Raw genomic sequence first — 16,538 nt, forward strand, 5'->3', positions numbered from 1 at the left:
GATATGGCAAAGGAGGAAAAGTGAAGGGAAAGGCAAAATCCCGCTCGAACCTTGATCTGGAGTTCCCGCTCGTGTTGATCTGGAGTTCCCCGCAAGGGTAGCTAGGCCGAGCGCGTTAGTACCAGTGTACCAGTCCACCTAGCCGGCGTTATATAGCTTCGGCCGCCGAAGTGATCGAGTTAGCTGGCAAAGCTGCTCGCGACGATAAGAAAACCTGCATTCGGAACAGAACACATTCGGTTCGGTGGACATCAAGACAACAGGCAGTTGCAGCGAGTGGCGAGTGGCAAACGCAATCGCAAAACGGCATCAGGTAGCAGAAGAAAAAAGTTTGTTCTTTATACAAACTGCTTTGGTGGCAAATCCAGAACAAGCCGGCTTCGAGGGCGTTCGAAATGGTTTTTTTCAAAACCACGAGTACTAAGTTTTCTAAATTGGAACCATTCCATAAAACAAGGCGCTTTTCAGGGCCATTAAACCTTCCAAAAAAGAGTTTAGGAAATAAAGTTCAATGCTTTCTAAAACATTATCCAAAATAATAATAAAACACAAATTGATGTTTTCATAATTTGTTTGCCAGGATTTGATGAGTATGTGAATTTGGCAGTTGTTCTGAGCTTATTGATAGTTGGGGACTTTCCTGATTATTCAATTTTCACCAATTCTTAAATTGTTTCCAGATTTAAAGTACAGTAATCTACAATTAGTTCGACATTTAGCTAATTGGACGGACATGTAATGCGACTTATTTAGTTGGACATTTTTGTAAACATAGAGTTCGGGGTCCAAATTATGACCCCACATTGAAAGTCGACACTGTACCACTGTCATCGCAAATGTTCAATTACAGGTTAAAATTACCTCCAATCCGGCACTGAGTAGTGGTAATGCGACGTGCCATTGAATGTAATTTACTGTAAAATATGTCACAAGCTGGATGGGAAGAAATTTTCCAACTGTGAAAGCTGTGGCGAGTGACAACAAATCGCTAAACAGGAAGGTTTAGCCGAACAAGATGGGAATATCGAGTGATAACAAAAACACAACACCAAAGGTTCTTTTCAGAACCATCAACATATTCTTAAAGAGTAAACAGTAAACTAATCCATTTTTCAGGTAGATAGGTAGATATTCACGTAGGTGAAGAAAATAAAACAATATATTTAAAATATATATTTAACAAAAGCTGTCCCCTTTGCATAGTCCTACGTCACTCCGGTTATGTCCCCGACATTACCCACCCGTCTTTTTTTTTTCAAAAATCCAACTTAAAAAAAAATTATTAAAAAAAAATATTAAAAATTATTACTGTTTTATCTATTATTTCTCCATTTTGGCACATTATGCAATAAACTTCATTAGTAGTCCGCTGAAACATTCGATATCTATATACATAAAAATGGAGTGATGTCTGTCTGTCTTTGTGTCTTTCTGTCTGTCTGATTCTTATGGACTCGGAAACTACTGAACCGATCGACATGAAAATTGGTATGTAGCGGTTTTTGGTGACGGGGAAGGTTTGCGTGACAGTTTGAGACCCCTCCCCCCTCTCTAAGGAGGGGCGGGGGGGGGGATTGTCCGGCTGCCATACAAACGAAACACAAATTTTTAAATTTCTCGAGAAGTAATCAAGCAAATGAAACGAAACTTGCTGTGCAGAGGTTTTAGGGTGCAATAAATGATTCTATGGTGGTTAGCTACCTCTCCTCCTCTCATAGGGGAAGGCTGCCATACAAATGAAACACAAATTTCTGCATCACTCGAAAATTAATCAAGCAAATAAAACTAAATGTGGCATGTGGAGGTTATAAAGGGCGAACACGAAATAATTGCGACACATTCAACAGGGCATAACTTTTTTACCGTTGGGTAAAAATCAACCAAATTTTGCACACTTTCTCATTGATGTGTATTGTCTACATGCTGTCAAACTCGAACTCGTGTTTTTCGATTCAGCGAAAATGGAGGTGAACCAACGCTAGTCGAGAGAACAAATTCTTTCCAAACACCTGGAATTTCCTGACCTGTTGCACCGGCAGTTGGGAAAAATGTTGAACATTCACCATTCAACCGTCTCCAGAGTGTTGAAGCGGTTCCAAGAGCGGTTTACGTTGGACCACGGCAAAGGAGCTGGAAAAAACCGGGACCGGAGAACAAAAAGACGGAGGGAAAGGTGAAGCGGATGATTAAAGCAAATCCCAACGTCTCAAGCTGTGATTTGGCTAAAAAGATCGGCATGTCGCAGAGCTACGTCCAGAATGCAAAGATGCAAAGAAGAGAGCTGGACTACATACATACAAGGTACAGAACTTCCCAAACCGCGATGAGCGGCAACAATCGACGGCTAAAACTCGGGCACGGAAGCTCTACGAGAAGATGCTGACAAAATATGGCTGCTGTGTGATGGACGACGAAACGTATATAAAATCCGATTTTAAGCAAATTCCGGGGTTGGAGTTTTTCACCGGCAAGAGCAAGTTCGATGTGGACGACAAATTTAAGAAGAAGAAAATGTCGAAGTTCGCCTCCAAATATCTCGTTTGGCAGGCCATCTGCTCTTGCGGACTGAGGAGTGAGCCTTTCGTGACAAAGGGCACAGTAAATGGCGAGATCTACAAATCTGTGCGCCTCGAGAAGCGCCTTTTGCCGTTCTTAAATTTGTCGTCCACATGCATTCCACAATGCGTTCAATTTTACACTCAAGGCTCCATCGATTAACTTTTCTTTGGATTTTTGAAGTAAATGTATGTATAAAACTACCCTAAAAATTTGGTTTGATTCTAAACATTATAAGAAAATTGGCATGACATTTTCGGTGTCGCAATAATTTCGTATTCGCCCTTTAGGGTGCAATAAATGTTTTTACGGTAGTGAGACACTCCACCCCCCTTTCTAAGGGGGGCTCTGCCATACAAATGAAACACAAACCTCTGCATTACTCGAGAATTAATCAAGCAAATGAAACCAAATTAGGCATATGGAGGTTTAAGGGTGCAGTAAATTATTCTATGGTGGGTAGACACTCCACCCCCCCTCTCTTTAAGAGCGGACCGCCATACAAATGAAACACAAATTTCTGCAATACTCAAGAATTAATCGAACAAATGAAATGAAATTTGGCATGTGGAGGTTTTAGGGTGCAATAAATGAATCTATGGTGGTTAGATACTCCTCGCCCCACTCTTAAGGGGAAGGGAGGGTCTGGTTTTGCCATACAAATGAAACACAAATTCCTGCATTACTCGAAAATTAATCAAGTAAATAAAACCAAATTTGGCATGTAACGTAACGGAGAAACATGTTATTTGCAAGTGGTTGAAAAATCTTGAGCTAGAATTGTGTCTGAAAATAATCTGATATTATATTCTCGAGTTTTAGTAGAAGTATTAGGAATTTTATGCTAAAAGGTAATTTTAAAGGTTAGATTAGAAGATCAATCAATGAATAATTCTGCGATTGGACCCATGAACAGCGCTTAGTAAGAAAACGTGGATGTGATAACGAAAAATTAATTTTAGACGGGACGAAGTTTGCCGGGTCAGCTAGTATATTTATAAAAAAACATCAAAAACTCCTTTTTGAGAAAATGTAGTTTTAAGTGTAATTTTTGAAATTAAATAAAAAAAACATTGCGGAAGACACCAAATCAATCGAACCAACCGTTTTGGAGTAACATTTTTTGAAAATTTCCAGGCATTTTTTGTTTACGCTCTTCTCAAAACAAGGTTAGCGTCAAAATGGCAAACCGATGATGCAAATTGTACTTTTTGGTGGTGAAGAATGCGTGTGCAAAATTTGAGCCAAATAAAAAAAGTAAAAGGGTCCGAGCCTAGAGGCACGGAAGGAAATTTGACGTAGGTTTCTGAGCAGATTCTGTAACTGCCCAGAAATCCTTAAATTCACTCATTCCATACTTCAAATAGGGTCTCCAGAAAAACCATTTGTTATATGAACTGAACTGAACTTCAAACGGATTGTAAGTTGCAGTGGCTGAAAGAAGCCGGAATCATTAATTAATAATCCAGTCTATTTTCAATAGTACTTCAAATGGGGGCTCCAGAAAAACCATTTGTTATATGAACTGAATTGAACTTCAAACGGATTGTAAGTTGCAGTGGCAGAAAGAAACCGGAATCATTAATTATTAATCCAGTCTATTTTCAATAGTAAACTGTTGAAAAAATTAGATAGACAAATATTCCAGCATCAACACGAAACACTGGGCATTCTCTGGTTTTCTTGTATTTAGTGTTTGTCAGGATATCAGGGAGCGTATCGAAAGGTCTTGGAAATCCTGAAGAATCAGGAAGGTTGGCATCTCTGCTCGTGAATCTTGTGATGTTTTTGTAGTAAACTGATCCCAGCTGTTTATTTTAGGGAAGGGAAAGGGGGGATTTGGACAAGTGGATTTGGGGAAGTGTAGCAGGCTAAATAAAACCATTAGTACTTTTTGATAAGATATCCGAAACTTTCCGAAACCAAACTTTGGGGCTGATAGAGTGTCCAAAATTCCAAAATTCCTTAATTGCTTACCATCGTAAACTGTGATATAATTCTTAATATACATCGACTCACCTTGTCCATAACGAAAAAACACGTGAGAACGAATATGAAAACCAGACCATGGAGCAGAGATGGGTAACGCAGTTCACTTTGATGTACGGCTCAGTCATTAACCATTCGACTAAGTGAAGCAGTTTTTTTTAACCGTTATTGAATGTTAGCTGGATTCAAATATGGAGCTACCTCACAGCTATTCATGTTCTGCATTGATTGCGTTAGATTAGATAGGACTTTATTCTAAGAAAGAAATGGTGCTTCTTCTTCAGAAAAATTGTATGTAAATATATGTTTCTCACTCGACAATGCTGTATGTAATGATTTGACTCGCGCAATTTTTCGTGTTTTCTGATGGGACTCAACCTAGAATCCTTTAAATATTATATTTAATAGTAGTTCAATCAAAGAAAAAAAAATGGTAACAACATTTTTCGATTTTTGCAAGCAACATTTTTTCAATTTACTTTCCCACTAGAAAATTCTGTGTTTATCCCATTCATAAATTGTCTCAGCTTTCTCCGGATTTTATGCTAATGAACCGAAAGTATATACATATTTCACATGAATTAAAATACATAAAATTGAAGATAAAAGCATTCCAGGGAATCAAATTTGATTACATGATGAAACCAATCTTAATTTTAAATTCAAAATTAAGCATACATTATCAAAATAAATCACGCGTTGCATGCATTTTGCTTGTGATCGACGATATTGTTATCTTTTTTAGTATTCTCCAAGCACAAAATCGCACAAAAAAGTCGCACATTAAAAAACTCACAAGAACAGATTTTACTGTACAAAAAAATCGACCTACGAATTCAAATGGAATCGCTCTAGTGAAACTTCATCGTCTAAACGAAGTATTACTTGCGTGATTTTTATTAGTACTTAGTTGAGATGTGTATGCCAAATATGACGCCTTGAATTTATTCTAAGTGGCAAGCTCTAGAATACACGTGACCGCAGTGAAAGTCGGAAGAAATTTCTTCGATGAAAATTCCACCTCCGGCTAGAATGGTAATCTAACTCGAACTATTGATATGATAGTGTGTGACTCTAGCTACTTGGCCACGGAAGCATACCCCGTTTTTCCCTACAAGGTAAAATGATTAGTAAAAAATAATTCGAGTTTTCCACGATTTAAAAATACGACCAATTGCACCTGAATTCAATTTTTGAACTGGAAAGTTTGAAAAGTTTCGGTATTTCACATCACATATCATCAATTTTTTCAAATTTCGGAACTGAATCACAAAACTCAATCGCAAACTTACATATCCAAACGTTCCCCTTGGGGGTGTCCTCCAGGATTCTGATGTTGAAATCGTACGCCGCCAGATCCTTCCGCAGGCTCATAGCCTTGTCATAGGTGAGGGCACATTTCGGCACTAGGAACAAGCTGTCAAATTCGAAAATATCACCACCGGCACGCGTTTTCACCCCTAGCACACTGTGATGGCTGCTGCTACCATTGTAATACAAACTGCCACCGTTGGTAATGATCGAGTAACTGTTACCCGAATCACCGCCACCAGTGGACTCTCCGGACGAGCAATACCCGGTGATACCGGTCCCGTTCACGTACAAACTATTGTTCCGACTACGGCCGAAACGTTTACTGTTTGATCCACTGTTGCAACTATTACTGGCAGCACGGCCTGCGCTACTGCTGCGAATTTGCACCGGTGGAATCCTATGGCTATGACTGTGCGGATTATGGTGCGAATGTTGTTGGTTTTGGTGATGATTATGATGATGATTATGGCTGGCACTAAGACTGGTGGCTGGGCAACGTTTCACTGATATCATAGCGTCAGCTGGTAGTTGCGGAAGCCCAAGAAACTGCTGCGCAATGGTGCTGAGCGTAATTACAATAAATTGAGTTTGCACTTTGCTGAACACAACACACACTCACGGGGACTTTGAAATCTTACTTCATCACTGCTTTTCGCTCACTTTAGTTTGCTGTTTTATCACAGATGGTTGCTTTTGTTGAGATTACTTGTCTCGAAACTCTCACTCACTACTCATTTGTCGGTCATTTTCATTGCACTGCATCTCTTACTGGCTGCTACATTCGAAAAAAAAATGGAGAATGTAAACACTGCGAAGATTTGATTAGGAGAAAACATGTGTTGTTGCAAATTTCAGGTTAAGTCGCTTGTGATTCCAATCTGCACACATTTCACTCGCGATAAAAAGGTGAACGATTTTCGTACGTGTGTCGCGTGCTCTGCCTAAATACCGAATAGCGCGTGGATAATTTATCGCGAGTAATTACGACGACACAAAACACATCTTTTACGAACGGCTGCTACTGTGGAGCGAGAGCTGCTGGTAAGTTCCTGAGTCCAAGCCGGTGCCAGGCTCGCACCGGCACTGAATTACGCTGCTCGATCGAAACCCTCTTGTAGCGAAGAGTGGTGGAAACTTTTTGAAACCGCCAAATATACCGCAAATAACCGCGAAACAAAACGGAGCGACGAAAAGCTGAGTGCAGCGCACATGAGAGCCACGAAAACTGCGAAAGCTCAGGCAGGCAAAACGGAAGACTGGCGGGACTAAGGTGGCGAGGATTCTTTTCTGTGTCTGCTTCATTAAAACGGTCAATCCATGGTGCTTCCATGCGGCTAAATAGGGCGGCGGCGGTGGTTATTATCAGCTCATCATAATTTCTGAACCGAGCAATTTGCATCGGGACCGAATCGGCGCACGGTTGAATCCGTAGGTGGTGTGGGAGGTGGGGTATTGCCAATATTTTTTATAACTTCGGTGAAATTGGATATCGGCTCAAATACGGGTGATGCGCTTCATTAGAAAATTACGCTTCATTGAGGTACACTTAACTTTAGAACATGGTATCTAAAATTGGATTGATTCATTCCTCGTTTCGGAAGATGAAGCCCAGAAATATGGAACAAAATATTGGAAACTATGGACAATACTTTAGATAAATTGTACTTTATTTATTAATCAAAGGCTATAATTTTATATAAATAACACACACGAGATAGATATTGCTCTTATTCATGCGCTCCTTCCTTTTTTCTTAGAAAACACTTTCCAACTTCATTTTATAATCAGGTGCAATATTATCACGGATTAACTGAACAGCATCATTAGCCATGTGGACAGCGTGGTCGTGTAAAACAGCCTTGCGTCCTAGCCGGCCTTGGTTCGATCCCCGTTATCGTCGTTTGGACTATTTTTTTGGGTGCAATCCAAAAAAAAGATGAAAAAAGAAAAAAGAAAGAGATGTCTGCTTCCATACATACAAACATTTTAAAGCGTTGGGGGACAGATGACATTATTTGCCAATTTGACGCTTCAAGGCACGAAATGGCATGTTTTCTGTAGAAAATTAAATGATTCCTGACAACGCTAGTTTGGGTGTATATTAGGGTGCCTGGTATCGATCCCAGAACACTGTTACTGATTGTGACATTATCCCAAAATACTTTACATAACCATAAGTAGGTTTTTTCGATGAAACACACAGTGGTCCAAATCACCCCGCATCAAGTTTTAATGTCCAAAAATCATCTCTTTTATTGTATGATATATTTGGTAGTTTGAAGCTTTTTATAATGATTAAATATAATTGATTGGAAGAAAACAAGTGTAGCTCAGAGTTCAAGGGGACATTTTTTATTTAGATGCACAGCGAGTGAAATATTCGCTCGCGTCCACAATTCGAGGGGAAACGAAAATGACACAACATGAGCAGAATGAAAAAGACTATTTATTCTCGCTTGACGCTCTCCGGCAATGATGTGAAATTTTTTCTCAATAGATATGTTATATTTATACGCTAGCTACAACACACTTACTGTACAAGGGCGGAGCTTACGTCGCAAATCTTCTCTTCTCGTTATCCATTTCGTTGCTTCTATTCTCGCGGCTACATAAGTTGCCCGTGATAGACAGCACGGTTAGGAAAGCACACAAATGGACAGAACAAATGTATAAAAAAATAGGAATGCTTCCAATTTTCATCAATTTAAACCATTCCCCAACTATGGAATTGTAAAGTATAGCATATCAAACAAATCTTCGAGATTTTTCAATTGGTATGCAAATAGTCAAAATCCGTTCGCAGCAAAAATAGTTATCAACGTTAACTTTATTTCATAAAAACGTGACCTGTATTCTGATTTGACACCCTTAATGAAAGACGTAGTCCTACGTTAAATATCGAATCTAAATACAATTGCACATGATTTTTTTTATAATTCTAAAACTAATCGTTCTCGAGATACAACAAATTTTATTCCATAAAAGTAATGTGTTAGACAAGTTGTGTAGATTATTAGAATGGTCATCATTCGAAGAACATTATTTGTAGGAATTAGTAGACGTCAGCAACACACTACTTCCTGATGTCATCAACCCCTAGCGTAGTAAATCAAGCGCAAGCCTTCACAAATCCAGTAAACACTGTGGAGTCCGTTTCAAACTATTCCGACTACAGGTAAACTTCGATATAACGTACCCTCGTGATAACGTACCCTCGATATAACGTACACGTTTTCGAAGTCTAAAGGAACATTTTTTCGAAGATTTTTTTTCTGAAAGAACTATAAATTTTCTGTATTTAGATACTAAAACTTGTTTTACCTTCAACCAATCCCGAGATACAACTGTTCTGTTAATCAACAATACGAAGGGAAACATCATGAGAAAGGTTGACTTCGTCTTCAAGTAGAATTTATTCAATAACCTTACTCAAACAGCAACACAAAAAAGTAATATAAGCTACGTTTCTGAGTTCTTTATTATGCTTCGATATAACGTACAATTCGATAGAACGTACAATTTTGAAAGTAAAATGTACGTTATATCGAAGTTACCCTGTACATCCCTTTCCGGTTGAGAACGAGCTGTAACGGGAAACCACCAACGAAATAAACCAAAACACTATGCCAGGGTCAGTTGAGACGAACACGTGTGTGCGAGTGTGGGAAGAAACAGCACAACGAAACGTTGCTCTCAATTTCGTTGATTAGTGATTGCGAAACGCGATTCGTCCGAATTTCCCTGAACCATTTTTTTTTCTTCTTCATCTTTGACCGACAGAACTGTGGAAAATTCTACTTTCCTCTTCACGCAACATTCGTCGAACTAAATTTGATGGTTACGCCTGTTTTCCTCTTATGTGGGTATACATGTGCAACCGTAACAATCAGAGAAAGGAGAGCATCGGCAACCAAAAAAAAAGATTAATGGGAAAACGGTTAATTCAAATCCAATCAGCTGTTTGCTTCTAATAAAGTTTTTGTTTCTTCCCGCAAACGGGATACTGTTAGGAAATTTGATTGTTCTTTGGATCAAATTATTCCTGTATTTTGTACATGTTTGTTTTGGATTTATTAACGGTATCCGAAACGTGCCATACTGATTTTGCACAGAAGAGTGGTAAAAAACGGTTTTTGTTTTTTTTTGTGAACTGCAAAAGTGAGTCATATTTTAAACCTTGATAGGATAATTTACTGTACAAACTGCTCTTCGGCTGGGTTTTTTCGTTTCACCCCGAGCTTTCTCTTTCATAATCAATTTGATATATTACAATAGGGAAAGCAGGGTATCAGAGGCCACCCAGCCACCACTAATTCATTCCAAAACAATTCGCCGCCGCTCTGCTAGCATTTATTTCGGGTTCAACCGCGTTCGTTTTGTTCCGTGCTAAATGTGCGCACAAGCTGCGCTCGTGATTATTCAATTTGCACTTTCAATCATTTTTTTCCTTCCATTTTGGCATATTTGCGCTGAGCGCGCGAGCTCCTGCTTTCCTTTGTCCAAGGCAGGGCTGACTCAAGGTACTTACCGAGAGCATGTCGGCAATAAATATTAATTTGACCGGGTGTGGACCCCATCCGCGCGTGCTTACCAGCTGGAAGCAGTAGACTTCAACTCCACGGGCCAAACAAAGAAAAGCACCAAGGGGAGATGTGTCTGGTTAACCTGGCAGGCAGCCTCAGTTGGTGAATGCCGGGTCATACCCAACATCCCCCATACATCATCAATAAACCAATAGCACACAACTCGGGGATTGACTCAATTCACTTTCTCTTCCATTGCGCGGGCGCACTGGTCCAAGCAGCTGAATGGATTTTCTTCAACTTTGGCACAAGTTCGTCCCAGCGCTAAATGCACTTAATTGAACCGCCTCTCTTGGGTTATTTTTTTTATTCCGTTGCTTCCGCATTGGTCACCACGACCATCACCGCCACCACCACAATGCCGGAACAACCAACGCTCCAATAATGTATGGATGGCTGGGAATCGTAATGAATTCGGTGAGGCGAACAGCAAGTAGTTCAACCATAACTTCAGCGAGGGGCCGTCATAGAGAACCAATAACCACAAGCTGAGCAGTAAAGCAAAGCGAGCGAAGCTGTGTGTGAAGTTCGCCGGGCATGATGTAACTCCCGGGTGACATTATCCGATGTCAATCGATAAGTGAGGAGGCCAGACAAATCATGATGTTTTACGAGTAATTCATGCCCAGTGATGAAAAATTATTATTTTTTAGACATATTCGTTATTAGCTACTCTTGAAAAAAAGACGTTCTGAAGGAACGAAGTGAACTGAACAGGAATTTTGCAGCTATTTTATAAGCATTCGGATATTGCAAAAGTTGGTTACAGACCCTTGGAACAGTTGCAGATGCGAATTCCTCCGGCGTTGTTACTCCCGGACAAGTAATATTCGCGTTAGCATCATATACTTGGAATAGAAAAAAAGACGAGCGGTGTCCAAAACACGACCGCATTGTGACCATAGGACTACCAAATTATTGCTGGCGAGAACAAACGTTATAGAAATTTTAAAATGAAACTCTATTTTATTTAATAGTTTGATGAACCAGTCTAATGCTGAAAATCTTTCTAATAAAGACAAAAAAAAATTAATACTCGGCAGCACTGGTAAGGACCGATGAATGAATGCTTGCACTGAGTGTGGAGCACGAGCAATTCACAAAGCAATGAAAAGTCATTTTGAGCAGATTGCCAAATTAGCTCTCAATATTCACATGTAATGTTGATTGCACGCTGTCTAGAACGACACTAAAATACTGGATATGCAAGAAGTATTTGAGTATCTCTTAGCAAAATGGGATCACCAAAAACACAATTTCCTGAAGCAATCAATCAGGATGCCACTCAATGCGTTCTCAATGACGTCACTAAAAAATGAACAACTTTAATTTCGAAAGGTTCATCTGTCACTAGCTCCTGTGTTACTAGAAATTTGGAAAAAAAATTTTTGGTGCCAAATTACTTAAAAATGCATTAAACGCCGAGATCTAGTGTTGTCTCGAAAAAAAAATTTTTGGCCGAAATCGACCCTTTGGTGCTTCGTCTGAGTGTCAAAAAAATCAAAACTTTGAGTGCTTTGAGGCACCCCTAAATCATGTCCGATTGAGCTGAAATTTTCATAATCATTATTTACATTTGCAACGCATAAAATCAACAATTCTAACGTGCAATTCAATCATATATAAACACTCCCCAGTAAGTATTGGCGGTAAGAAGCTCTGCACTGTGCATGATTCGTACATATTCTGAAAGTTATTGGGCAAGAAAATTTTGCACGTCTGTTCAACACACAATATTTCTAATACACTCGCCAAAAAGTTAGAGAAACAAAGAACGAAGTCGAAATTTTAAGGTAATCTTTGAAATGCTGTAATTTGGAAAATCAATGCATGAAGATGGGATATACATCATTTTAAAGCTTAAGTAGTTCCTTTCTGTTTTCCAAAGATTTTGTGGGCTAACATATTTTTCTTAAACTAAGTCAATAACGAATTGAATCAACTTTATCAAACAGCTTCAATTTGATCTCAATAACGTTCCTGTAGGACCGTTCAATACAGTGATATTTTTGTTTGAATGAAAAATTTCTCTTTCGTATTGGATGATGCACAATTCAAAATGAACAAAATAAATAATGATCGTATCGCAATTCGAAAAGCAGTTTTGAAACCTCTAATAAACTCTTTACGATGCTAATATTTTGTTTATTCCGGGAGAAAACATAGGATTTTATACTTCTGGTACAAATTGCGATGAAGTGCTCCTCTCTTACCCCAAACAATAGAACTTGCTAAAATATTCATAAAACACTCTAATAACCTGCTTTTGGCACTTTTTTGAAATCGAGAATATTTTTTTAATTATTTAAAATATCATATTCCATCTGTCAAATGAAGTGATTATCATATCATTTCGTTCAACCGGCAATGAGATATTAATGCTCAAAATCTTACATCCCAAACTTAAAGGGCACATTTAAAAAATAAGAGAAGTTAGAGAAATATTAAACTCCCACCTAGTACTGAAATGAAAGACGTAGTCCTACATAAAAAAAATATAGGAGGTTGTGTCCAAGATACGACCGCATTGTTGACGTAGAACTACGCTGTTATTTTATATAAGTCGCTTATTTATACCTTCGGATATTATTCTATAATGCAGTGAAATTTTAGAAACAACTACTTAGTATAATAATCTCTGAAATGGTTTTTTCATTGTAAGATCAGTTGATGATAATTGATTGATGATTAATTCTTGCCCTCGCAAAACAAAATACTATCTGATATGTCACAATTTATTTCATGTCAATGCATTGAAAATTTACCTCGAACACTATACCGGTAGAGCAGTGCACCCGTGGCCGAGTGGTTAGCGTCTCACATTATCATGCCGGGTGTTCGGGTTCGATTCCCGTTCTGGCCGGGGGATTTTTCGTCAAAGAAATTTCCTTCGACATGCACTGTGGTCATGCGTATTCAAGAGCTTGCCCCTCGGAATACATTCAAGGCGTGTTATTTGGCTTAAGAAATCTCGACCAAGTATTAATAAATGACGCTAGTTAATGCATACGTTGAGACGGCAAAAGTTCCACAAGGGAACGTTAACGCCATTCAAGAAGACTATACCGGTAGCCTTTTTCGTAATTGACATAGACTCGGCTAAAGTCGATTATAGACATGTTGCACCAGCACCATTATTCCACATCTCATAACTACATCAATATATCTTTGGCACCGCATGGAAACAACAACAATGACAACACTTGCAAGTGTCAAATATCATGCTACATGTTATTTAGTATAGCCTCAAAGGAATCGCACCTCTAGGCATCGTTTGTACAACGTAAACCAAGCGCCAAACAAGCGTTCGCCATACCATGCATACAGAGCCATACATTGGTGGCTTGAAACTATTAGGAATATAAACACTTCTCATCATTTTGCGCTATTCTCAAAAGAAATGCTTCTGTTAATATTACTGGCCTCGAAAAAAGTTGCATTACTTTCTCATGATCGAGAGAAGCGCAGCTGCCAGCCTTAGTGGAGGAAATTTTGTTACTGGCAAGCGAAACCTAATCACATACAGAATTCCAGAACGACATTTACTTTCTTGGTAACTAAACTTTTTTTTTTTTTTTTTTTTTTTTCCAAAATATATTTTTTATTAAGGCACATGTGGCGTTAGCCTGACGGGGCCGGGAGTCCAATATTTTGACAATTTTTGTCTTACAACTATGTTAGTAATATGTAACCGATTACTCGCGGTTGGCTCGAGGTTAGTATTACAAGTGTTCTCATAATTGGTATGTTGCAGTCTTCGATGCTCTATACGTGTGCCCGACACGGGCTACTTCCTATTGGGATGCAGCTGACCATTAATCAGCAACGCTCCCTAGTCTGTACCCCATATCTAGCGTGGTGCGTCTTTCTCGACTCGAGGAATCCAGGATAGAATGGTCACTAGCCGGCGCAATCATCAGTTCGTGTAGAGTTGTCATGAGCGGTACAACTTTTGGCTCTTGTTGAATGATCAGTGGACTGCACAACCTTCGGCCCGTGCATCTGTAAAGAGTGTGTGTATGTATTGCCGCGACTATGTAAAAGTTTATCGATCGGATAGGAGGGATATGAAACGGGGACACAACGAAGGAAACATCATTAAACGTTGACATCGGCGTTTCTGAGGAACAGGTATAGATGAAGCAGAAGATCAGGATCCCGGCTACCTAAGATATCCCGGACGGGGATATCCGATTTTCTGCCTTGTGCTCTCAGTGCTCTAGAGAGCTGAGAGCGAGCAGCATGGAACCGGATACACGACCAGACAACATGCTCGATGTCGTGGTAGCCATCGCCACAATCACAAAGATTGTTTGCTGCGAGCCCAATGCGATAGAGATGCGCGTTTAGGTTGTAGTGATTGGACATTACCCGAGATATCACGCGAATGTAATCACGACCTACATTCAATCCCTTGAACCATGCACTCGTCGAGACCTTAGGGATAATCGTGTGTAACCAACGACCGAACTCATCTTCACTCCACATGCGCTGCCAACTTACGAGCGTGTACTGACGAGGAATGTGGAAAAATTCATTATAAGCAATTTGCCTTTCAAAAAGTGTGCCTTCTAAAGCGCCCACCTTAGCTAGCGAGTCCGCTTTCTCATTCCCCGGAATCGAGCAATGAGAGGGAACCCATGCTAAGGTAATCTTGAATAATTTTTCGACCAAAACACTCAATAGATGTCTTATTCTTGTTAGGAAATAAGATGAGCGTTTATCAACTTTCATTGAGCGGATTGCCTCTATTGAGCTGAGACTGTCTGAAAAAATAAAATAATGGTCGATGGGCAGTGTTTCAATGATCCCTAGAGCATAGTATATCGCACCCATTTCTGCGACATACACGGAACAAGGATCTTTGAGTTTGAAAGAGGCACTGGAATTTTCATTGAAGATGCCGAAGCCAGTGGACCCGTTTATGTATGAACCGTCAGTAAAGAACATTTTATCAGATCCAACTTTCCCATATTTTTCCGAAAATATCGACGGAATAACATTGGAGCGTAGGTGATCTGGTATTCCATGGATTTTTTGTCGCATGGACAGATCAAAAATGACAGAGGAATTGCAAAAGTATGGGAAGCAAACTTGGTTGGAGATGCCTGATGAAGGGTGCACGTCGTGGGTAAGGTACTCATGGTATAAAGACATAAAACTTGACTGAGGAGTCAGTTGGAGTAGATTTTCGAAGTTATCAATCACCAATGGATTCATGATCTTGCAACGGATGAGAAATCTGTAGGATAATTCTGTGAACCGAAGAGTAAGCGGGGGTACTCCTGCCAAAACTTCGAGACTCATCGTATGTGTCGAATGCAAACACCCCATGGCTATACGCAAGCAACGATATTGTATCCTCTCCAGCTTGAGAATATGAATCCTGGCAGCTGATCGGAAGCAAAAACTGCCATATTCTAACACTGACAATATCGTTGTTTTGTACAACTGAATGAGGTCTCCTGGATGGGCGCCCCACCATGTTCCGGTTATTGTTTGGAGAAAATTGATTCTTTGCTGGCATTTCTGTTTCAAATACGCAATGTGTCTCCCCCAGGTACATTTAGAATCAAAATATACACCCAGGTATTTGAAAAACATAGAGTGATGGATCGTTTTGCCGGATAGGTAAAGCTGGAATTGGGCGGGTTCGTGCTTCCTAGAAAAAACGACCATTTCAGTTTTCTCCGTAGAGAATTCGATACCCAGCTTGAGGGCCCACGTGAACAGATTGTTCAGGGTATCTTGCAACGACTTTTGCAGAGCGACGGGATTAGTACCCATGATGGAAATAACTCCATCGTCTGCAAGTTGTCTCAGCGTGCAGTAAACTTGGTATTCCCCAAATAATTTTATGGCACACAACCTAAACGCCTGCTTCGCCATAACGTCAGTTTAATACATTGATGCATTCTCAAAGGCACCAACGAAGCCCTTATGATTATGAAAAACAAACAATGTTAACTGCTTGGAAAAAGATTGAATTATGCCACACAGCTCGTATTCTGCTGTAACACCCATCGATGCGAATTCGCTGATAAGTTTGTCAAGAGCAACCGCCTTCACCACCAGCGGGGGGAGATTGATTTTAAT

General features: G+C 39.7%; 1 protein-coding gene across 26 annotated transcripts in view; it reads right to left on the reverse strand.

Annotated features, from left to right (window-relative positions):
• Positions 1-16,538, reverse strand: part of LOC129775886 (ensconsin) — a 335,888-nt gene that overhangs the window by 134,790 nt on the left and 184,560 nt on the right. For 19 of the 26 annotated variants that reach the window (XR_008743022.1, XM_055781068.1, XM_055781069.1 and 16 more), the window contains exon 2: positions 5,838-6,634. The exons of the other annotated variants lie outside the window; for them this stretch is intronic. Coding sequence is in view for 18 of the 19 variants with exons in the window: in XM_055781068.1 (XP_055637043.1) it covers positions 5,838-6,372 (535 nt within the window). In the remaining variant the exon portion in view is untranslated. The remainder of the gene's footprint in view (positions 1-5,837; positions 6,635-16,538) is intronic. 26 annotated transcript variants of the gene reach the window in all.

Source organism: Toxorhynchites rutilus, chromosome 3 (genome assembly GCF_029784135.1).
Source record: "Toxorhynchites rutilus septentrionalis strain SRP chromosome 3, ASM2978413v1, whole genome shotgun sequence".
Lineage (NCBI taxonomy): Eukaryota > Metazoa > Arthropoda > Insecta > Diptera > Culicidae > Toxorhynchites > Toxorhynchites rutilus.